Source organism: Ursus arctos, unplaced genomic scaffold, assembly GCF_023065955.2.
Source record: "Ursus arctos isolate Adak ecotype North America unplaced genomic scaffold, UrsArc2.0 scaffold_33, whole genome shotgun sequence".
Taxonomy (NCBI): domain Eukaryota; kingdom Metazoa; phylum Chordata; class Mammalia; order Carnivora; family Ursidae; genus Ursus; species Ursus arctos.
This window is the reverse complement of record NW_026623019.1, coordinates 26466826-26491275: the sequence shown is the minus strand read 5'-3', so window position 1 is coordinate 26491275 and position 24450 is coordinate 26466826. Positions and strand designations below refer to the sequence as shown.

General features: G+C 41.0%; 1 protein-coding gene across 14 annotated transcripts in view; it reads left to right on the top strand.

The window, feature by feature from the left end:
- The window catches only part of FANCC (FA complementation group C), a 267899-nt gene that overhangs the window by 228677 nt on the left and 14772 nt on the right, over positions 1-24450 (top strand). For all 14 annotated transcript variants that reach the window (XM_048218345.2, XM_057305597.1, XM_048218344.2 and 11 more), the window contains 6 exons: positions 330-382; positions 1916-2015; positions 9372-9447; positions 12423-12504; positions 14783-14957; positions 19160-19366. In XM_048218345.2, the coding sequence (XP_048074302.1) occupies positions 330-382; positions 1916-2015; positions 9372-9447; positions 12423-12504; positions 14783-14957; positions 19160-19366 (693 nt within the window). The remainder of the gene's footprint in view (positions 1-329; positions 383-1915; positions 2016-9371; positions 9448-12422; positions 12505-14782; positions 14958-19159; positions 19367-24450) is intronic.

The window sequence follows — 24450 nt, the reverse complement described above, 5'->3', positions numbered from 1 at the left end:
AAGGTGTTTTTAAATTTCCCGTGATATTTATTGATTCTTTCTCTGGATCATATTGGTCTTTTGGAGAAAATGTGGAACAAACAGGAGTATAAAGAGGAAATAAAGCTTGCCCATAATCTCTTTGCTCCTAGAGAAACAGTTTATGTTTGTAATGCACGGCTTTTTCCATGCACTCAGGGTTGTTGTTGTTGTTTTCTAAGCCAAAGGAATATGCCCATTTTCTAGACACCAGCAGTTCTAGACAACTCATCTCCCTGATAATAACCAGTCGTATGTTATCAGTGAAATGCTTCTGATATTTTACTTTCTTTCGGTCTCTTCCTTTACAGCCTGAAGCAGCCTGCCACCCTGCCATATTCAGAATTGTTGATGAAATGTTCAGGTAAATGATGTGCTATTTTTGCTAATAATTGATCTAGAAAAGCTCAGTTCCCAAATGTGAATAAAAAATTGTGTGGTAGTCTCTGGCTATACCATGGGGAAGTTAGTTTCTGATTCTGTCTTAACCCCTCTGAGCTAAAATTTGGTAAAACCTGAATGTCCGTGTATATTTAAAAGGCAATGCCTTAGAAGTAAAATAATTTTTTAAACCATTTAAAATTCTTATAATAATGGTAGAAAGGCAAAATTGAATTAGATATTAAATCATTAAATGTTCATGTAGGATTTTTCTCAGCTCAAAATAAAGCATAGCAGTGTACTTCCTTCACCACATGAGGGCTGACCAATCTTTTTAAAGGATTTTAAAGCTAAGGAAAAACCAAGAAAAATAAATAAATAATGCCATTCTTAAGAGGGCTGAAAGGCAAAGTCAATTATGTGTGTTATCCTACAACACATTAATTTTGCAAATATGAGTACTTCTTAGGAAGTTCATTGGATTTACGGATGACGAGAGATGAGAGACCACTGGAAGCCAGGTTGGGTTATGGCAGGCAGTTAGTGGGAGTATGTTACCCAGGGAGGGTTTCTGTCCTCTTTCCTGGGTGCTCACCCTCCCCCCTCCTTCCCCCCCACGCTCAGTAGCTCAGTAGTAGTGCCTCACGGCAGACAGCAACACTGGGGGAAGGAATTTTTACAACAGCAAATAACCCAGCCCTTGACTTGGTCTTGAAACATACCAACTTCAGGCTAAATAAATGAGCACAGGAGGAAGTCAGAATGATGTTTTAGTTTAAAGCAAGTAGAGTTTGAGTTGATTTCTTTTGTTTCAACATAAAGTTAGTTGGATGAAAATGCACAGAAGCCAATCCAGGTACAATGCAGAGTCTTCCACAGACTCTTCCATGGCTTCTCTGGGTGGATTTGACCATGGCATTTTACCCGCCGTGGGCAGCTCTTTCTCCACTTGAAAAAGCAGAAGGTTTGTTGATTTTGCATGCCTGGGCATACAATGTGCGAATATTTCTAAAGAGCACTCAGACCTATATGGAAGGGATATGCAGTGCTTAATAATTTAAAAACCAGGGCGCCTGGGTGGCTCAGTCATTAAGCATCTGCCTTCAGCTCAGGTCATGATCCCAGGGTCCTGGGATCAAGCCCTGCATCGGGCTCCCTGTTCAGTGGGAAGCCTGCTTCTCCCTCTCCCTCTGCCCCTGCTTGTGTTCCCTCTCTCGCTGTCTCTCTCTCTCTCTCTGTCAAATAAACAAATAAAATCTTTAAAGAAAATAACAACAATAATAATTTAAAAACCAAGAAAGGAAGCTCTGCAGATTGCTGTATTAACTTAAGTGTTTAGAAAAGGCGTGACAAATTTCTCCTACTTTCACACAAGGACTGAAATCCAATGAGCTAAGATACTGCTGAAGCTTATGGCACAAAAAGAATGTTTTCACTCTTCCCTTTTACAATTCAGGCTCACATGTTTGCCAGATTAATCATTAAACGTGTTGTAATCTGGCTTTGCATTGCGCAGGTATGCACTCCTGGAAACCGATGGAGCCCCAGAAGTACTAGTCGCTGTTCAAGGGTTTACACGGTGCTTTGTGGAAGCTCTGGAAAAAAAAAACAAGCAGGTTTGTTATAATGCATATATTATTCATTCCCCCAAAGAAAAAAAAGGCTGTTTAGAGTATCTAGCTAATCACCAAGAAGGAGCACTTTGATTTTGGTAATTTTGATGGATCGTTTTGCTTATGAAGAAAGCTTCCAAATGAATGCCCCAGCAAAGGTAAAACCATTTTAATTGAAAAATAAATCAGGATACTTCGTGTCTGCCTTGTGCCTGGTACCCAGAAGCATTTACCTACTGTTGTGTAAGAGAACTGTCATGCCAGCGTGTGCCATGCTGGAGGAGGCATTTTCTGGGCCCCATGCTGCATGCTGTCTGCCAAGCAGGCCTCTGCCCTGCCCAGGCATTCTGGAGTCTCTATGGCGTGTGCTAAGAAGGAAATGCCACATATTATAAAGCAGTGCTGGACATTCTTAATTAGTATTTCCTTGCCTAGCTAGGAGAGATCCAAACGTGAATTGGGTTCCAGGAGAGAAAGGAGCCAGTGAGAGTGACAAGGAGAGATTTGAATCATTGGAGAGAAGCAGCTAGGAACGGCAGTGACCAAGAGGTGCGAGTTGGACACAATCGGCGAGCAAGAAGCCAGGCGTGAGGGCTGTAGGGAGACTTGTACTGTGGGCCCCATCAGCAGAAGCCAGACAACCCCTGCCAAGGGCCAGGGACTGATTAGAGGGACCTTGTGAAACAGGAAGCATTCCAACGAGAGCTTTCAATTTCGGGCATTTTCACTGCCCTGTACTGTGTGTGGTGCTTTGCCTCTACAGTTGCCTGGGTCCGCTGCAGGTCCGCAGGCCATGGTCCCTCACGATGCTTTCCACAGCCTGACTGAAGAGAGCAGTGCTGTGTGATGCTTACTCTGCTACAATCCCATACACCCCTACACCAAAGAAATCTCAGGTTTTAGCAGATGTTTCCGCTTTTTAAGGCAATCATAAATATTTATGATGTATTTTCTCCCATCCTTTTTCCCTAGGGAGGTTAAATAGACTGTAGCAAACCATGTTTCAGTAGTACCCAGCCTGGAATTCGGGAGGAGAGCTCTGCTGAAAGGCATTGGTTGGCCCTCACACCCATTTTGAGGCATAATTATAAATATCTTTTATCCTCCTTTGTGCATTCTTTGTATTCCCAGTTAGGAACCAACCTCTAGAAAACTTGCCCTTTGACTCCTGAACAACACCTAGGCTGGGGCAGAAGACAGTGGTTAAAGCATTAGTTTAAGTGTGTTTTTCTTACCAGCCTTGCTCCTGGCTGTTGTTCTTGGGCACTGTGGATTTGGACTGGAGTTGCAGTTGCTTTTAATTAATTTGTCCATTCTTATTTTTTTTATTGAGGTCTAATTAACAAATGCCGGGTTCAGATGTACAACATAATGATTCAATATTTGTATATATTGTGAAATGTTCATAATAAGTCTAGTTTACATCTGTCACCACAAAGTTACAAATTTTTTTTTCTTGTAGTGAGAACTATTAAGATCTGCTCTCTTAGCAGACTTCAGATATCAATACAGTGTTGTTAACTGTAGTCACTATGCTGTACGTTACATCCATGAGACTTACTTATTTTAGAACTGAAGTGTTTGTACCTTTGATCCCCTTCACTCATTTCACCTACTCCGCAGCCTGCCTCTGGCAACCACCAGTCTCTTCTCTGTATCCCTGGGCTCAAGTGGTGTTTTGCTTTGGGATTCCGCATATAAGTGAGATCATATGGTATTTATCTTTCTCAGTCTGACTTATTTCACTTAGCATAATGCCCTCAAGTTCCATCCATGTTGTTGCAAATGGCAAGATAGCGCTTTTTTTTAATGGCTGAATAATAGTCCATTGTATATACATAGACCACGTTTTCTTTATCCATTCATCCATCAGTGGACACTTAGGTTCTTTTCATGTCATTGCTGCTGTAAACAATGCTACAGTGAACATAGGGGGTGCCGCTAGTTAACTATCTTTTTGAGGTAATGTTTTCATTTTCATTGGGTAAATACCCAGTAGTGGGATTACTGGATCAATTGGTAGTTCTGATTTTTTGAGGAACCTCCATACCGCTTTCCAGAGTGGCTGCACCAATTTACATTCCCCACAACGGTGCACTAGGGTTCCTTTTTTTCCACATCCTTGCCCACACTTATTATTTCTTTTTGATTCTAGCTGTTCTAACAGATGTGAAGTGATACCTCATTGTGGTTTTGATCTGTATTTCCCTGATGTTGAGTAACGTTGAACACCTTTTCAGGTACCTTTTGGCCATCTGTAGGTCTTCGTTGGAAAAATGCCTATTCATATTTTCTGCCCATTTTTTATGAGATTTTTTTTTGTATTGAATTGTAATGAATTCTGTATATATTTTGGATATCAACCCCTTATCAGATATATGATTTGCAGATATTTTCTCCTGTTCAGTAGGTTGCCTTTTCATTTTGTTAATGGGTTTTTTTGCTGTACAGAAGCTTTTTACTTTGATGTCGTTCACTTACTTAATTTCACTTTGGTTCTCTTTGCTTTTGGAGTCAGGTACAAAAATCATCACCAAGACCATTGTTGAGGAATTTCCCACCCCTGTGTTCTTCTAGGAGTTTTATGGTTTCAGGTCTTGATGTTCCAGTCTCTAATCCATTTTGAGTTTATTTTTTGTATATGTTGTTAAGATAGTGGTCCAGTTTCGTTCTTTTACATGTGGCTGTCCAGTTTTCCCAGCACCATTAATGGAAGAGACTGTCTTTTCCCCTTTGTATATTCTTGGCTCCTTGGCCACGTATGTGTGGGTTTATTTCTGGGCTCTCTGTTCTGTTTTGTTGATCTATGGGTCTGATTTTATGCCAGTACTGTACTGTTTTGATTATTATAGGTTTGTAATAAGGTTTGAAATCAGAGGGTATGCTAACTCTAGCTTTGTTCTTTCTCAGGATTGCTTTGACTATTCAGGGTCTTTTGTGGTTCCACACGGATTTTGAGATTGTTCTTTTTCTGTTGCTTTTCTTTTCTTTTTTTTATTTCTGGTGCTTTTCATTTAGAATATTACCCTGCTAAGGCTACATGAATCTGGCGGCGTGAAGGGATATACACAGAGTCCCAGTGGAAAGCAGGGCAGGGATCCAAAAAAGAAAGAATTCATTGCCCTGACTTTGGGCTCAGATTAAGAGGGCAGTAACCTCTTATCTTTGCACAGGCCTTCCTTTACATATATTATGTCATTTCTCTTCCTGATTGCCTGCCTATTTAATTGACGGCCATTTCTCATCATTGATCTCCTGCCTTCTTGAGTGGCCATTTTTAGATTAATCATAATCCTTAATGTATAACACCCAATGTCCTGTGTGATTCATGCATAACGCTCTTTCCTTTCTGTGTTTTACTCATTCATTCATGTATTTATTCTTAATAAAATGAATATCTATGAATCTGATATCCAAACGAGACCTGGAGCAGTAACAATAATTTACGTGTATCTGTATAGCCTATCTCTGTCTTAGAGCCCTGCCTTTCTCCCCTGTGTAGCCACTGTTTTGAATTTATGTCTATCATTCCTTTGCTTTTTCTGAAAATAGTGTGGTCACATATATGGGATTTCCTAAACCATGTTTTCTTCACTTTTTTGCACTTCATAAAACAAACAACAAACAGGAGTAGCATACTGTATGCAGTCTTTTGAGCCTTGCTTTTCCCACTCACCAAGATTGCTCTGTGATGGGTGTGGCCACGGTGGGGTGTTGCTGTATGGTACTGTGTTGGGAAAGTGGTGGTAGGCCTCTGGGTTGTTTCCAGATTTTGTTTTCTTTTAGAAATAGGGTAGCTCTAAACGTTCTGGGATATGTATTTAGGAGTGCAAGTGCTAGTTATTAGGTATGCAAAGATTTAGCTTCTATAGATACTGCAAATTGTTTTCATATGTGGATGTGCCCATTTATACTCCCCCCAACAGTTGATGAGAAATCCCATTCATCCACATTCTTTCCCATTGTCAGAGATGTTTGCCTTCAGTGCTTCACATTCTCTTTTTATCCTTTCCTCTCACCCTTGTTGTATTTGGCAAGCACAGTGCAGCTCCATCAACGTGCCCAGTTGGACTACTGTTGCCACAACAAGCCACTTTTTCTAAGCTTGCGTAATGGCTTCGTACAAACAGCAAATCAGTTCAGGTTCTGGTTCCAGCACTGGCTGAGTCCAATAATGTATTAGACTAAATCTCCCAATAAAAATTATAAATGGTGAGCAAAATATGTTTAAAAACTATTTGAAGGTACTAGAGAGCAACCAAAAAAGCACATAGAAACTGGAGGAGGTTTAAGCCTTGAAAAAGGAAACTACATTGGAGTTTCTGCTGTCTCCTTAGGTCTCTCATGTGGGGAGTGGTAGGGGTTTTTGTGGGCTCACAATGTGATGGACTTGAGGTTTCATAAAACAGGACTGTGAGCTGCCAGAGGAACAAAAAAAAAAATGAATAAATGGGACAAAAGAAAACTAACATCGAAAAGTAGACTTAAATTACCCAGACATACTAACAAGTACATTAATTATAAAAATTAAATAAAAATTAGCTAAATATGCTAGTAAAAGGCACGAATGTCAGATTGGATAAAAAGCCAAGATCCAACTGTATGTTATTTTCAAGAGACCCATTCTAACTAGAAAGACACAGAAGATTAAAGTGAAAGAAAGGAAAGAGATAGGTTATGCAAATAATGAGCCCAGGAAGCTGGTGTGGTGCTCCGAGCAGCAGATGGCGTAGACTTCAAGACAAGGTATGACCAGAGATAAAGACGAACGTTTTGTAATGGTCATCAGGAAAAATATCAATTATAGATGGGTATGTGCCTAATAACAGAGTTCCAAAATACGTGAAGCCAAAATTGATAGAAGTGAAGAGAGAAAGACAAATGCACAGTTATGTATCAAATACTTAAGGGGTGCCTGGGTGGCACTGTCAGTTGGGTGTCAAGCTCTTGGTTTTGGCTCAGGTCGTGATCTCGGGGTCCTGAGATCGGGCCTGCAACAGGCTCCTTGCTGAGCGCAAAGTCTGCTTTCCCTCTCCCTCCGTCCCTCGTCGCCACACTCTCTCTCTCTCCCCTCCAAAATAAATAATCTTAAAAAAAATAAAATAATACTTAGAAGTCAATTTAATAAAAGATGTATAAGACCTCTACACTGAGAACTACAGAACATTGCTTAAAGAAACTTAAATCCGTGAAGAGAGAACCCATATAATTCCAGAACAATAGCCAGAACAATTTTGGAAAACAAATGCAAAAAAAAAAAAACCCAAAAAACAAAAAAACCTAGCAGACTAATACTACCTGACTTCAAGACTTAAAGCTACAGTAATCAAGACCATGAGGTATCAGCAAAAGGATAGATTTGTAGAACTGAAGAGTGAAGAGTCCAGAAATATATATCCATAGAGTTCGTACATTATATATATGTGTGTGTGTATATAGTCAGTTGGTCTTTGACAGAGACACCAAGGCAATTCAATGGGGAAAGGAACGTTTTGAACAGATGTGGTGAAACAGCTGGATATCTATATGGCAAAAAAATGAACCTCTACCTCACAAAGTACAAAAATTAATTTGAGGTGGATCATAGACTTCAACGTAAATGCTAAAACTATAAAACTCCTAGAAGAAAACATAGGAAAAAAAATTTTTTTTAATATTGGAACAATCTAAGATTTCTTACAAGGGATGCAAGAAAAGCATAAACCGTACAAGAAAAAAATGGGTAAATTACAGATTTCATCAGAATGAAAAGCTTCTTTTCTTTGGTAGACATCATTAAGAAAGTGAAAAAGCAAGCCACCACCTGAGAGAAAATATTTGCAATACTTATATTTGATGGAGAACTTGTGTCTAGAATATATAAAGATCACTTACTCCCTAAACAACTCGTTTTTTTTAAATGTACAAAAGAAATGAATACACACTTCAAAAAAGATACATAAGTTGGCAATAAACACATGAAAATTGTTCAACATCATTTGCTGTCAAGAAAATACATAGTAGGGGCTCCTGGGTGGCGCAGTCGTTAAGCGTCTGCCTTCGGCTCAGGGCATGATCCCGGCGTTCTGGGATCAAGCCCCACATCAGGCTCCTCCACAGGGAGCCTGCTTCTTCCTCTCCCACTCCCCCTGCTTGTGTTCTCTTGGGTTCTCTCTCGCGCTGGCTGTCTCTGTCTCTGTCAAATAAATAAAATCTTTAAAAAAAAAAAAATACATAGTAAACACATAAAGAGGTGACAGTTCATACCCACTGAAATGGTTGAAATTAGTAAGATTGACAATATCAAATGTTTCCTGTGTGGAGCAACTGGAATTCTCATAAATTGCTGGTGGGAGTGTGAGATGGTACAACCATTTTGGAAAACTACATGGCATTTTCTTAAGAAAGTTAAACAGTAATTCCATTCCTGTGGTATTTACCCAAGAAAAATGAAAGCACATGTCCACAAAATGACCTAAATATGAATGTTAATTTGATGCTTTTTTTCATAGTAGCCGCAAACTGGAAACAACCCAAATACCCAGCAATAGGAGAATGAATAAACATTATGGTATATTCATATAATGCTTATTTCAAGCAATAAAAAAAAAAGAATATAAGAATGAACTACTTAGGCACAGTAACGTGGATGAATCTCAAAAAAAAAAAAATATGTTGAGCCAAACCAGACACAAAAGAATACAGAGTCTATGATTCTATTCATAAGAAATCTAAGAATAAGCAAAACTAAACTCTTGTGGAAATCAGAATATTGGTTGCTGGGGAGTGGTAGAACCACAAATGAACTTTTTGGGGTGACAGAAATGTTCTCTGTTTTGACTGGGGTGATGGTCACACGGATTTGCAGATTACCAAAACTCATCAAGGCCTGAGCACATCACTGTTTCTAGATTTTCCTTTAATTTCTTACAAAAGTCCTTCAGAGGGCATAAATAACTATAGCGCTTTGGTCCTCCAAGTACTGAGAGCACCATTGTTGTTTCATGCTTTTTTTGTTGTTAAAAAAATCATGCTGGAATACGTAACATCTCACAACCACCTTGGAAACTCTCACTGAAATAGGAGATTTATGTGCACAGTTGGGATCATGTGAGGTAAAGAACTGCTATGAAGACATCAGGAACATAACTTTATTTTTCTTAAGCCCCAGAAGGTGATTTCAAAACGTTCATTTTTCTGGAACATATTTACAAGGTTATTGGAAGCATTTTTTTAAAAAAATCAATGTCTAAGAAAACATTCTGACCATGTTAGTACTAGTAGGTCTTTTTGGGGCAGATGATGCAAGATTTTGTTCTTCCTTAATATCCCTTTCAGCCCCAATGTTCATGTGGTTTTGAATTTTTTATTCCGTTGTAGCTGAAGTTTACATTCAAGACCTACTTTCCTTACGCTTCTCCATCTCTTGTTATGGTGCTGCTCCAACGCCCGGAAGGTACGTGAAAGTTGATTCTGCCCATATTAAAATAATTTCTGAGAAAGAACACTGACAGACCATGACCCTTATCTGTAAAACAGGGGAGATGGACTCGGTCATCTCTAACATCCCTTAAAGCTCTCAGGGTCTCACATTCTGTGGGATTTTGATATGAGAATTTTCTGGACTTCAGTTATCATCACTTACCAAAAGAAAGAAAAAAAAATGGCCTCTCGTTAGGTTTTGATAGTCTGCTGCGGATAACATAGGCCCCTGCTGGTGCCAGCCGGATCCACCTGAATGCCGGGAACAGGCTAAGACGTGGCTGAGGAAGGTTTAAACAGTACGTTTATTTGTATTTCATTCTTTCCACTCTGTGCCCCTTGTTGCAGAAGGAAAGATAAAATGATAAACAAAGTCTAGGAAATTTAGGGGAAATTTCTCCTAACCAAGCCAAGGGAAGAAGACTTTTGAAAGAATTCAATAAGTGTATTATTGGATCATGGCCTTCTCTGGTTTCATTTGCCAGCCTTCCACTGGCCACATCCAGTTGGGAAAGTGATGATTCCATCCTTAACCCAACTGGGGTTGACCTGTCAGCATTTTCAGGAACTTGTGTTTAGGCAGCATTTCAGGCATAAAGAATAAAGGTGTCCTTCCCCAGTGGAAGCCTGACATCTGAGGGGAAGGCAGCACTGACACAGCACAGACTGCCAGAGAAGAAGGCATTTTAATTGTGGAAGGAAAAAGAAGAGGGAAAGAGGCTGTAATATTTCCTTTTTATGCCATTTTTGTTTGCATTTTTCTGAGACTTGAGTAAATTGATTTATTCAAGGAAAGTAGATGATTCAAAGTTTCAGAGCATTTTACAAAATCCAGTTCTTCTTCCTTTTTCTAAAAGTTGTAGGTTCTCACCTAAAGCGACCCATCTGACCCTGTCCTCTCAGGTGCTAGCAGTAGAGGTGGTAATGAGGCTGGCGGGACCTGTGGTCAACAGTTTTGTGAAACTTACCCTGTGGGAACACAACGGGAAAACTTTCATAACAAGACAGAAGAGTCTGCTTTTCACTTTGCAGCTAAAGTCAGATTAGAGAAGCCCGAGGTCAGTCTATGTGAAAAGCTGAATGAGCTCCGGAAAAAATACTAGAGTTGTTATTTTTTAAGTTGGGAAATCTGTAAACAAAAGACTAAGGTGATACCTTGAGCAGGAACTCAGCCATTTACATTTTCCTTTGTGTGACTGTCCTAGATTTATGTCCAAAAATAAATAAGGGAATTTTAGCAGAAGTTCCTCCTATTCTGCTTTTCAGCATATTACTTTTGGGTAAAAAAATGAATGTTAAGTTAACGAGTTGAAATATTTTTTTTAAGACTTTATTTATTTATCTGAGACAGAGAAAGAGCACAAGGAGGGGTAAAGGAGAAGCAGACCCCCCATCAAGCAGGGAGTGCGACGTGGGGCTTGAGCCCAGGATCCTGGGATCATGACCTGAGCCAAAGGCAGACGCTTAGCCGACTGAGCCACCCAGGCGCCCCTGAAGTATTTTTTAATAATAGAATCTTTTTTTTATAATGATTTTTTTTATATTATGTTAGTCACCATACAGTACATCCCTAGATTTTGATGTAAAGTTCGATGATTCATTAGTTGCGTATAACACCCAGTGCTCCATGCAATACGTGCCCTCCTTATTACCCATCACCGGTCTATCCCATTCCCCCACCCCCCGCCCCTCTGAAGCCCTCAGTTTGTTTCCCAGAGTCCATAGTCTCTCATGATTCATTCCACCTTCTGTTTACCCCCCTTTCTTCTTCCCTTTCTTCTCCTACCGATCTTCTATTCATCAGAAATTGATTTTGTGCCCACTGTGAAGTCCGGTGGGGCATAAAAGATAGATCACTTACAAGCCCTGACTATCCAAGAGCTACAAGTAGAGGGGGACATAAAATAAGTATCTAAATAATTAATACAAAGAAGAAAATGAAACATGCCTTCAAAGGCTACAAATCAAGAGTTAGGGGCATTTCAGAGGAGGGAAAGATAATAAATGACCCTGTAATCCGTGACATTTGTGGAGTAGTTAGCAGCGCTGATCCCATCATTTACATTATCTTCTCATGTATTTAATTACAGAATCTATCACTGCATGGAAACGTGGTAACTTTTTCAGATGTTGTTTAGAACTGCAGATACGTACATGTTCAGATGTGTCTAAAACCATGGAATAATTACGAAACCAGAAAAACTAACTCAAGAAAAGACATTTGTTGGGGCGCCTGGGTGGCTCAGTCATTAAGCATCTGCCTTTGGCTCAGGGCGTGATCCCAGGGTCCTGGGATCGAGCCCTGCATCGGGGTCCCTGCTCTGCTTGGAGCCTGCTTCTTCCTCTCCCACTCCCCCTGCTTGTGTTCCCTATCTCACTGGCTGTCTCTCTCTCTGTCAAATAAATAAATAAAATCTTTAAAAAAAGAAAGAAAAGGAAAGACATTTGCTTTTATGATATCTGCGTATTATTTTCCTGGCCTTTTCTTTCCTTTAAACCTGAAATCCTATTCTGAATTCATCACAGTCATAGAAAAAGAATTGGGCAGCCTATCTTTAGTTCCTTGTTGACTTTTACTACCATCTCCATGTACTCATGAATTGTCATGAATTGTCAGTGATAGAGGGTGGGGGGTGGGGTTGAAAAGAAAAAAACCTGGAGCATCTGCAACATAACATTTCCAGTCCTAGGGTGGGCTGCTGATGCAGTTTGTCTCCTTCCGTGTACCTGAGTTAAAGAGCCTTTGCAGTTTAATTCTGTGTAACACTGAGGATCTTCCCAGGCTTAAGGGTTGGATATTGGCTGGGAACAGCATGAGACCAGTGGTATGGGTCCCATGGACCAGGAAAAATAAGGCCTTTTTCCAAAGCTCTTCTGGTCTTAGCAGCAGATGATCCTAATAGGTTTGACTTTTCTTCAGTTCCCTCTGGTCTGTCTCTCTACACACAGATATTCCACAAGAACTGTGGCACCAGCCACTGAAACGTATTTCTGAAATGCTCAGAGAAATAGTTGAAGACCAGACTCATGGGTAAGCAACTCTTGACAACTCCTAGGTCTGCGTCACAGTGGCTTCTCTTGACCCTGATCTTCACTTTATGGAGGGCTGACGGGGGTGGCGTTACTGTCTGTGACCGTCCCCAGACAGGTAAGCACACTGCTGAGTGAGAAGTGGAGGAAGCACAGAGCCAGCTGCATGTATCACTTTGAGCAGCTCGGAATCAACAGGTGGGTATGTAAGTATCTGGCACAGAAACTGTCCCGAATAATGGCTGGTATTGGGTTTTGAAATATACAAGTATAACAATAAGAAGACTAGACCCTATAAAAAGCAGTGCCCGCATGCTGCCCCCAGCCCCAGCCATGCAGAAGGAGAAGGGTGGTGCCCTCTGGGTCCCTTGGTCTTCTCCGACTTCCTGTTACTCTCTAGGGAAGGAAATTCTAACCTTCTCCTACACAGTAGGATAAAATGCCCCCTTTTCCTCCTCTTTTTAATAAATATTTGTCTAAAGTTAGAAAATCCATTCTAATATAAATTAATTTCCAACATGATATTAAGTACCCTCTCATATACATTATTTTCCTAAAAGCAATCACATTTAGGCTTTACTAAGTTCTTTGTGATGTAACACTCTTCAGCTTCCTCTTGACTTTTTCGTAGATTCTAAATATTTTGTTTGTTGTCTATATTAACCTACTAAGACTGTCTTTATTTGTTCCTTTTGCCACTATTCCCTCTTGAAATTCTCTGTAATCTCCTCACTGACCTATCATACATTCCGGTTGGTCCTCCTTATGTTCATGATCACTGATGCAGGCTTTGTGCCCATTACTACCTACCCCTCCCCAACAAGAAGATTCTTACCAATAAATGAGACGAACTAGCAGCCAGGTGGGGATCGGAGTATTGGCCACGCTAAAGACCTGTAACACCTGTGTGCATCCTTTCAGGTGGTTCCTGTTGCAGAGTAGGACCTAGACCCAAAACCTAGGGTTTTGGGACTCCTACCTAACCTAGATCTGCCTTCATTAGATTTCAGGGTCCACCTGCAGGGAGGAGTGGATGAGTCAGTTTAGATACTTTCTCAGCCGGCCACTGGGACTGCGTCACATACTCAGTTACTGGTAGAGAACAGCAAGAAGGACCAGGTGCATTTGTGAAAGGCAAGTTCTAAGCTCTGCTCCAGGTGTGGTCCCCACCTGTGAGCAGGGAGTGTGAGAGAGCCCTGGTGCTCCGCTTACAGTGAGGTCTGTATAGAAGAGACCCTATGGAACCTGTCCCTTGCTTTTAAGACCTCATAACCCAGCTGACCACTGATGCAGCCCACAGAGCACCACCTCTTTCTCCTATGGGACAAGTAAGATTAATACCCTCCTTTCTTCTTTTCTCTTCACTGTTCCACAAGCTAGATTTCAAAACATTTAATTACTTGTTCTCAGAACAGATACAGCAGACCCAGACCCAACCAAGAGAGGCCCAGAACTCTCCTGTTCCAGGAGCTTCCCTGGTTCTGATCTAACTTGCTCTCTGGCCAGCCCTGTTCCATTTTTTTAGAGGAGATATTAAGCTGCTGACACTGTCACTGTGCATATTAATGATTCCTTTCCTTGAGTGAAGTCTACCCTTTAAACAACCAGCACACCTCTCAGTTCCCAGCATGACAGAAGGATAGCTTCACAAAAGCTTCTAACTTTCCAGCTTGGACATACACGTGATGACAGGAAAGAATACAGTATGCAGTCCATTCAAAATTTATAATTGCCAAAATACTGACCAGAACCTTGTGTTTTGTCAGAAAGGAAACAGCGCATGTTTCTGTCTGCATCCCTTCTCTGGTCTCCATCTGGACCCCCAGGAGTCCCCTCAGTTCTTGCTCTGGAGCTACCTGGGTGGCTGCCTAATGGCTGGGGGGCCCCACTTTCCACGGCAGCCCAGCTGTGCAGGCCAGGCAGAAAGCAGAGGGGGAGCCTGCAGGTTCTCATCTTGTAGCATTCCTGTTGGTCATGGTCCAGAATCTTTCTTTGTCAAAGGCCTGTACTCACTCATGGTCCTTGGATATAAAGATTTAAATGTCTGAAGTCCTCAGGGCACATGGGGTTTTGAAAGACCTGCCTTTGATGGCCCTGTGATGAGTTCAGCGTGGCATTGTGAGCTACATTTCTGAGTCTAACTTGTATTCCTCGCAAGTTGTACTTCAGTGGATAAGAACAATTTAAGCCAACCATTCGCAAACATTACAGTTGCTTTAAGAACCAAAAAGAAAAAGAAATCAAGTTGCCAGCTGCCATGTGTTTTGGTTCTGTTCCAGGTCCTACGGAGGCCCCTTTGAGTGCTGGTTTTTGTTCATTCACTTTGGAGGATGGGCTGATATCGCGGCTGAGCAGTTAGTGATGTCAGAAGCTGAACCCTCTGAGGCCCTGCTGTGGCTCTTGGCATTCAGCTGCAGCCCACATGACGGGAGTCCGCAGAGAGCACAGACCATGGTGGGTGGCAGGGCCCATTGCGTGTGGTGCTCCGGGGCCGTCTCGGGATTGGAAAGGATGCTGCAGGAAGGGGCCCTGGAGTGGGTTTGGCTTCCACTAACCCTCAGGCACCTAAGCACCGAGTGTTCACTGTGTTCATTGTGGAAGCGTGTCGATGTCCACCCAGATAAGTGAGTGCGTGTGTGCTGGGTTTGTGGTCAGAGACGTCTTCTTGCCTCACAGGGTTGACTGGAGACAGCACACTGCCCCTCTGCTTTCCTAGGAAGCGTCGAGGAGATGAGGCAGAGCCCTTCTGTCTCCCGCATTGTTTCATCTGTTCTTGCTCGGCTGCCAGCTCTGCCCTCACAAGTGCTCCTGGCCCCAGGGCTGCGTCCTCCAGCGTTTGCTGTGCAGAGTCTGACTGCTCTTCTGAGGGGCTCTGTCCTCCCTCTGATCGGCAGCCTGCCTGTCTTGACTTACTGCTTTCTTAGATCAGTCAACAGGTCCTCACATTACCAGCTTTGTTTAGAACTCTTACTAAAGTAATCTGATATTAACCCCTTCCCTTCTGAAAAAGGACTTGGGCATTTTCATAAATAACAGAGCCGCTAAGTGCTAGACTGTCTATGGCGAAGAGAGTTGTTATTTTATGTGGAGTATAATGATTACAGGAGGCAATGCTTTGATTAAAGGCATTGGCACCTCCCTTGCAAACATTTATTTGCCGGTTTTTAAAACCTTAACAGCTAGCACTTTTTGCTAATTTTAATAATTAAAGGAAGCAGGTTTCCTTATGTAGAGAGCAGTTCTCCTGTTTGCTTGATGCTTTCCGTTGGAAAAAAGCAGAGAATAGTTCAGATATGGCTGTATATTTTACTTGTTTAAAGGTTTGCATATAGAGGAAAGAAAGTTTTGGATTTTAGAAAGTTGAAATTTGGTGATAATTTATATCATATCAAAAATAGAACATTTTAAAGAAATTATCATAATCCACATACATCTTTGAGGGTTGCTGTATGATTAAAAAGAAAGCCTTCTATTTCCCTTTTAAAATATCAATTAAAGGGGCACCTGGGTGGCTCAGACGGTTGAGTGTCTGCCTTCAGCTCCAGTCATGATCTCCAAGTCCCGGGATCAAGCCCCGCCTTGGGCTTCGGGCTCGGTGGGGAGTCTGCTCCTCCCCCTGCTTGTGTGCTGTCTCTCTCAGTCTCAAATGAATAAATTTAAAAATACATCAATTAAACTAATTAAGAGAAATCCTAATCCTAATTAAGGGAAATCCTTGCTTTTAATAATAGTTGTAGTTAAAATGTATGTAGCACTAATGATTTCCAAAGCCCTGTTACATATACTTTATATTTGATTGTCTATAAGCTAAATTGGTAGGTTATGTGTTAAATTCTATATTGATGATAGAAACTAACAGAAGTTCACTCTTGAACTATAGAGAAATAAACTGTTCCCCCAAAAATGTAATTTCTGGAAAGTTCTGCATTGGCATGTCTTTCTAATACTTAACTTGGTCTTTTTTCTTTTTTCTTTTTTTTTTAATAAAACGTGTGCATAGTTCTTATTACTCCAGGGATACTTAGGCATACTGGATAAAAATAGATTATCTTGGGGCACCTGCGTGGCTCAGTTTGTTGGGCGTCTGCCTTCAGCTCGGGTCATGATCTCAGGGTCCTAGGATCGAGCCCCACAACGGGCTCCCTGCTCGGCAGGGAGTCTGCTTCTCCCTCACCCCTGTCCCTCCCCGCAGCTCACGCTCTCTCTTGCTATCTCTCAAATAAGTAAATAAAATCTTTTTTTTAAATAGATTAATTAGTTCATTCAGAATAGTTGAGCGCCAGCATGTTCGCTTCCTTCTTAGCTACCCTGTCAGAGGTGGCTGTTTGTCTTGTGATTGAAGCCACACTTCATGTTTGTGATCCCAAAGCCTCTTTTTTCCTCCTTGGTGCCCAACCTGAGGCGCTGGTGTGTGTGACATCCTGACAAGCAAGTGGGCCCAGTTTTCCTAGTTTAACTAGGAAGACACACCTCTCACTCTCCAGGGTTTTTGAGCTCTAATCCCTTTGATGGTCTGTTGGGTGACTTGAGAAACAAACTCTGAGCTGCCTTTGAATGTGTGATTACTGGGAGATTTGAATGAGCCTGACGACATCTGTGCCTTTTCCTCAAAAGGTGTCATTAAATCTGGTTAATCGCTCAGCCCTGATAGCCTACTGTGGCTAGAAGCACTGCCTCCCCTGGCCATCCTTGAGGTTCAGTAGTGGGGAAGCAAAAGCAACCGCCACACAAAGACCCACACTTCTCTCTGCAGACCATGTTCACTGCCAGCCAGTGTCCATCTTCTTTTGCTAACTTGGAATTGGATCATGAGAAAAACAAGAAATACCTGTGTTTGTATATCCCTAAGAATTAGTTCAGGGTTCATACTCTAGCTTTGTCATTCCATCTCTAGAAATTCTCCTAGGGGAGTAATTAGAGATCCATACAAAGATTTATGTATAAGACATGAGCATTATTGTAATTGCAAATGTTACAAATGGCCTAAACTTTCAATAGTGAAATTAAATTGTGACGTATCCTAACCATGGACTAGCATTCTGCCATGAAAAATCATGTTCTCAAAGACTATGTGTTCAAGATACATGATATTGCTTACAGTGCATTGTGAAAGCTATAAGAAAACATAATGCATAGTGAGTGCTGTGTTCACAAGGCATGGGAAAAAGACAAGAAAGATATGAACCTGGTTTCCTCCAACTTCCCTGGAGAAAATGGAGCGGGACCAGGCTGGGATCAAGTTAGATCAGAACTTTTATCTGGGTCATGGAGTTATATACTTTTTTGTTCTAAATTTCTACAGTGAGTATATGTAGATTTTCATAATGCAGGATAAAAAGTACTACTTAGAAAAGAAAGCTTATGTCTTTTACCTAAAAACAAATTAAAAAGCATTTAAAGTTTTGGCATGTCAGAAGCTTATGGCTATGGAAGGCATTTAAAGGGAAAGATGGTCTGGGATGAAGAAGACTGGTCTTAGGGAGTATTGGACAAGGGTAGAAAATCAAGAAGGTTTTCTTCAGTCAAGAAGAAAATGGATATGAAGGCATAGCTTCCTAAGCCCTGATATTTTTGCATACCATTTAGATGGCAGGAGGATCTTGGGCTCCCATAGACGCCATCAGATGAGGGCAGGCTGGGCCCAGCTGACAGAAGGAGGTGGTGAGAGAGTAGCCCTCTCCTGTTGGAATGCTGCCATTCTCCGTGGAAGAGCCCCATGGTGCAGTTTCTCACGGTCTTGGACTGTGGTCAGAATAGCTCACACAGCACTCCTAGTGTACTGGAGTTTATAACAGACTTCATTGAAGGAGGCCTTAACTTCCAGGAAAAAAAAAAAGACTCACACAAAATCCATAAAATTGGTCATGGGAATTCTCAGAATAGGCCTAAGTATTCTTCCGAAAATGATGGAACATATCTGTTCATGAGTGCCATGTGGCATTTTGGATCTATGGCTTTTCAGTTTTTTCTTTGTTTTCAAGTCACAACTTGATGTACCATTCTTATAGCAAGCAGAAGTCTCAGCATGAAATAAGTATTTTTTATGCAAAAACAACCCACAGATCTATAACAATCACCATTATTATGTGGATTCCACAGACTTGTGACCTCTGCTTGGGCTTTAAACATGTATGAACAGACTGTCCCAGTGTCTAAAACAAAACAAATGTGGTGTGTGTGTGTTTCCTCCCTTTAAAGATAGCAAAAGGCAAAAGGCAAACCTCATTCTTATCAGAACATTGGCTCAGTGAAGGTCCAGTTGCATGGGGCTTTAATTGATTTGTGGCTGTGATAGTGAGCGAGTCTTCAAGGAGCTTTTTGTTCTTTTTCCCACAATATAAAAATCTGACTACATTCTGCTGAGGATTTTTCTCCATTTCCTTTCTTTAAAAAAAAAAAAAAAAGGTCAGTTCCTGGCATGGTGCCTTGGCTGCTTAGTGAGCAAGACGAAAGAAAGTCAAGAAATTTCCATTACGCCCATTTGGGTTTGTGTGGAGCAGTGTGTAAGCTCAGACATGAGTCGCCTCTGTCTGCCTTCCCTCGGGCGCCAGTCCTCTCCTCTTTCTGGGGGCTTGCTTCAAAGTCCCAAATAAATCCTAGAACCATGAATGTCCTGACTTTTCCCTAATCTCTCACCTTTGAATTATACTTCCCAGGTAGAGGTAAAGGCAGTGCTCAGCCGCCTCAAGAAGCTGCTCAGAAGTCCGATTCTCTCAGCCAAGGATTTGCAGGCAGCAGCTGCAGAGAGCCAAGACAGAGACCCCAGACCACCTTTGTGTCAACAGCTGATCAGGCGCCTCCTCCTGAACTTCCTGCTCTGGGCTCCTGGAGGCCATGTGAATGCCCGGGAAGTCATCGCCCTTGTAAGTCTCCCCTTTTCTAGCATGCTCAGTCTCACTCACATTCCAGGGAAGAGGTGGATTGTCTTCCCAAGGGTCTGGCCTTTGACAAGTGTGTGTACCAGGGTGCTATCCAAACATGGATGGACAGGCAGTGAAGTTGACAGTTGGGACTCCAGAGCCCACCCCTTGCAACACCTTCATGACATGGAAGAGAAAGGAGGTGACTTCTTCTAGGTCACAGCTTGCTGCCAGGGCCCATAGCCAAACTGGGTCTTCTGTGTCCCCATGTACTTATTCTTTCAGTTACATCGCATGACTCCCATCCTCCTCATGAATTGGAACAAGACTTCGGTGAGATGTGTTCACTGTAGCAATCCAGAGAGTTTTGTTTGTTAATATAAAAAAAAATGTTTGCCAATTACAATGAATTCCTTCCTGAAACCCAGCTGACATGAGGGGTAAAGAGTGGTCCAAGTCCAAAGTGAGTATCATCCATGGCATTGGATTAGGTAGTGACTTCTTGGATAATGTCACCAAAGGCACAGGCAGCAACAACAAATAGATAAATTGAACTTCATCAAAATTAAAACCTCTTGTTCTTCAAAAGGTATTAGTAAGACAGTGAAAGGACAAACTCATGGAATAGGAAGAAAATATTTGGAAATCGTATCTCTAATAAGGGTTTAGAATCCACAATATATTGGGAATTCTTACAACTCAGCAACAGCAAAAATCTAAATCAGAGGTGGGCAACAGATCAAAATTGATATTGCTCCAAAGAAGATATACAGATGGCCATTAAGCACGTGAAAAAATGCTCAACATTATTAACCATTAGGGAAGTGCAAATCAAAACCCACAATGAGGTCATACTCCACATGCACTAGGATGGCTGTTACAAACAAAACAAAGCGGAAAAGAGCAAGTGTTGGTGAGGATGTAGAGAAATTGGAACTCTCAAAAAAAGAAAAAGAAATTGGAAGTCTCCTGTATTTCCAGTTGGGAATATTAAAATTGTACAGCCACTGTGGAAGAGTTTAATGGTTCCTGAAAAAGTTAATCAGAATTACCATAGGATCCAGCAATTGTATTTCTGTGTAAAAGAATTTTAGAATTAAACAGACACTTAGCCACCCCTGTTCATAATGGCATTATGCACAATAGCCAAAGGTGCAGACAACCCAAGAGTCCATCAGCAGGTAACGGATAAAGTGTGGTCGGTACATACAATGGGATATTTTTAAGCCCTACAAATGAATGAAGTTTTGATACATGCTACCACATGGATGAACCTTGAGAACATTATGCTGAAATAAGTGAGACACAAAAGGACACATACTGTATGTTTTACTTATATGAGGTACCTAGAATAGCAAATTTATAGACAAGAAGTAGAACAGAGGTTACCAAGAGCTGGGCAGGGGAGAGGGATGGAGAGTTTGTTGGGGATAAAGAAAAAGTTCTGGAAATGGATAATAGTGATGGTTAGTGATGGTTGTACAGTATTATGAATTTACTTCATGCCAATGAATTGTCCACTTAAAAATGGTTAAAAGAGCAAATTTAAAAAGCATCCACATGCTGGCTCTTAGAATTTTTATTTGCGTTTGTTTTTATTTTTTATTAACATATAGTATACATAAAGAAAATGTATAGCTTGATTAATATTCATAAACCAAAAATAACTATGCAGGCAGCAACCAAATCAAGAAAGGAATGTTCCCAGCACCCAGAGAACTCCCTCTTGCTCCCTTCCCCGGGCAGGTTCTGTTTGAATGTGAATATGAGGGGAGTCCCAATGATAAATGGGACTGCCAAGAACCTCAGAAGCCAGCACTCAGGAGGTTCTCCTCAGTCCTAGTAGAACACTCAGCATGAAGCAGGCAGGCCACAGCAGCCAGCCTTTCAGTCCTGCCTCTCATGTTCAGACAGAAGGCCTCTCAAGAGCCTGGGCACTGCCAAGAGCGGAAGAGTACTTGCCTGTTACACATGCTGGGTGCCATCTCCTCAGGGCCCATCCCAGCACAAAATCTATTGTATACTTTTATACAGTGCATACCTCACTTAATTTCAAGTCTCTTTAGGGTGAATGAACTTCATAAGTGAGAGCTAAAAAATGTCCATGTGTCTGTAGACCTCAGTACCAACTAACATTTTCTCTCTGGCCACATATAAGTTATAATAGTCATTTTTCAGCCACTACCTCAGCCAAGTGATCAAGGTCAACATGAACAGTGATAAGTCATGTTGAGTGTAGGTACCTTTAGTATAATGTGATGAAAATAGCACTTCTGTGTTCTTCCTCCCCAAAACCTGTAGCCCCAGTCTAATATTGAGAAAAGTAATTGACAAGCCCCAGTTGAGGGCCATTCAACAAAATACCTACCCAGTACTCCTCAAAACTGTCCAGGTCATCAAAAAAAGGAAAGTGTGAGAAACTGTCACAGCCAAGAGGAGGAGCATAAGGAGACATGAAAATTAAATATAATGCATCTTGGATGTGATCCTGGAACAAAAAAATTTGAGGCGATCAGAATAAAGTTTGGCTTTTAGTTAATAAAAATGTATCCATATCGGTTTATTAATTGTGACAAATGTACTATAATAATTTAAGATGTTAACTGGGAAAATTGGATGTGGAAGATACGGGATCTGTCTGTATTTTCAGGAAACTATAAATATAAAACTGTTCTAAAATTAAAAGTTATTTCAAAAAGTCAGCAGCAGGCACTTTTGAATCATGAGAGTGTTGTAGGCATTTTTTTCACCTGAGACAAATGAAATAGCATGAGACAAATGAAAATGGGAACTACTTTCCAAATTTTATGACATGCTGCAAAAACAGTTGAAAGAGAAGTTCATAGCGATGCAGGCCCACCTCAGGAAACAGGAAATCCCAAGTAAACAACCTTAACTTTATACCTTTATATCTAAAGGAACTACAAAGAGAAGAACAAAATGAAAGAGGGAGGAACACACACACACACACACACACACACACACGAAAAGGTCAATGAAACTAAAACCTGGTTTAAAAAAAAAAAAATTGAAAAACCTCCAGCCAGACTCATAAAAAAAGAGAGGACTGAAATAAAAAAAATCAGAAATGGAAGAAATTACAGTTGACAGCACAGAAATACAAAGGATTATAAGTGATTACTACAAACAAATACCAACAAATTGGAAAACCTAGAAGAAATGGATAAATTCCTAGAAACAAGCAACCATCCAAGACCGAATCACAAAGAAATAGAAAATCTGAGTAGACTCATTACGAGTAATGAAATTGAATCAGTAATTTTAAAATTCCCAAAAAACAAAATTCCAGGACCAGACAGCTTCACAGGTGAATTCTGCCAAACACTTAAAGAACAAATGTGGCTCCTAGGCTGGCTCAGTCAGTTAAGCGACCAACTCTTGATTTCAGCTCTGGTCATGATGTCAGGGTAATGAGATTAAGCCCTGCGTTGGGCTCCATGCTGGGTGCGGGGCCTGCTTAATATTCTCTCTCTCTCTCTCCCTCTGCCCCTTCCCCACTCACTCTCAATAAATAAATAAATAAATAAATAAATAAATAGTTAGTGACTTTACTCAAATTATTCCAAAAAATTGAAGAGGAAGGAATGCTTTCAAACATATTCATGAGGCCACCAAAACCAGATAAGGACACCACACAAAGAAAACTACAGGCCAGAACCCCAGATGAACGTAGATGCAGAAGTCCTCAATGAAATATTCACAAAACAAATTCAACAAAACAGAGCATAAAAATCATACAGTCATCTCAATAGATGCAGAAAAAGCATCTGACAAAACTAAACATCCATTTATGATAAAAACTCTCAACAGAGTGGGTATAGAAGGAATGTACCTTAACATAATAGGAGTCATGTATGACAAACCCACAACTAACGTTATACTCCATGGTGAAAAAAGGATAAGAGCTTTTTCTCTTAAGATTTGGAACAAGACCAGGATGCTACTCTCACCACTTTTATTCAACATAGCACTTGAGGTCCTAGCCATAGCAATCAGACAAGAAAAAGAAAATGCATCCAAATTGGTAAGGAAGAAATAAAACTGTCACCATTTGCAGATGACATGGTACTATATTTAGAAAACCCTAAAGACTCCATCAAAAAACTATTAGAACTAATAAATGAATTTAGTAAAGTAGCAGGATACAAAATTACCAGAAACAAATGGGTTACATTCCTATACAGTAATCATGAAGCATCAGAAGGTGAAATTAAGAACAGTCCCATTTACAATTGCATTAAAAAGAATAAAATGTGTAGGAATAAATTTACTTTTTTTAAAAGGTTTTATTTATGTGAGAGAGCACGCACACAAGCAGGGGGCAAGGGCAGAGGGAGTGGGAGAAGCAGACTCCCTGCTGAGCTGGGAGCCCAATGCAGGACTTGATCCCAGAACCCTGGGATCATGACCTGAGCCAAAGGCAGACACTTAATGGACTGAGCCACCCAGGCACCCTGCAGGAATAAATTTAATCAAAGAAATGAAAGACCTGTACTCTGAAAACTATAAGAAATCGATGGAAGAAATTGAAGACAACACAAATAAATGGAAAGACCTTCTATGCTTATTGATTGGAAGAACTAATATTGTTAAAATTATTACCCAAAGCGGGGCGCCTGGGTAGCGCAGTCGTTAAGCATCTGCCTTCGGCTCGGGGCATGGTCCCAGCATTCTGGGATCGAGCCCCGCATCAGGCTCCTCCACTGGGAGCCTGCTTCTTCCTCTCCCACTCCCCCTGCTTGTGTTCCCTCTCTCGCTGGCTGTTTCTATGTCAAATAAATAAATAAAATCTTAAAAAAAAATTATTACCCAAAGCAATCTGCAGATTCATTGCAATCCCCACCAAAATACCAATGGCATCTTTCACAGAATTAGAACAAAGAAACCTAAATTTTGTATGGAACCACAAACGATCCCAAATAGCCAAAGCAGTCTTGAGAAAGAACAAAGGTGGAGGTGACACGTGCCCTGATTTCAAACTGTACTACAAAGCTATCATAATCAAAACAGTATGGTATTGGCACAAAACAGACATACAGATCAATGGACTAGAGAGTCCAGAAATA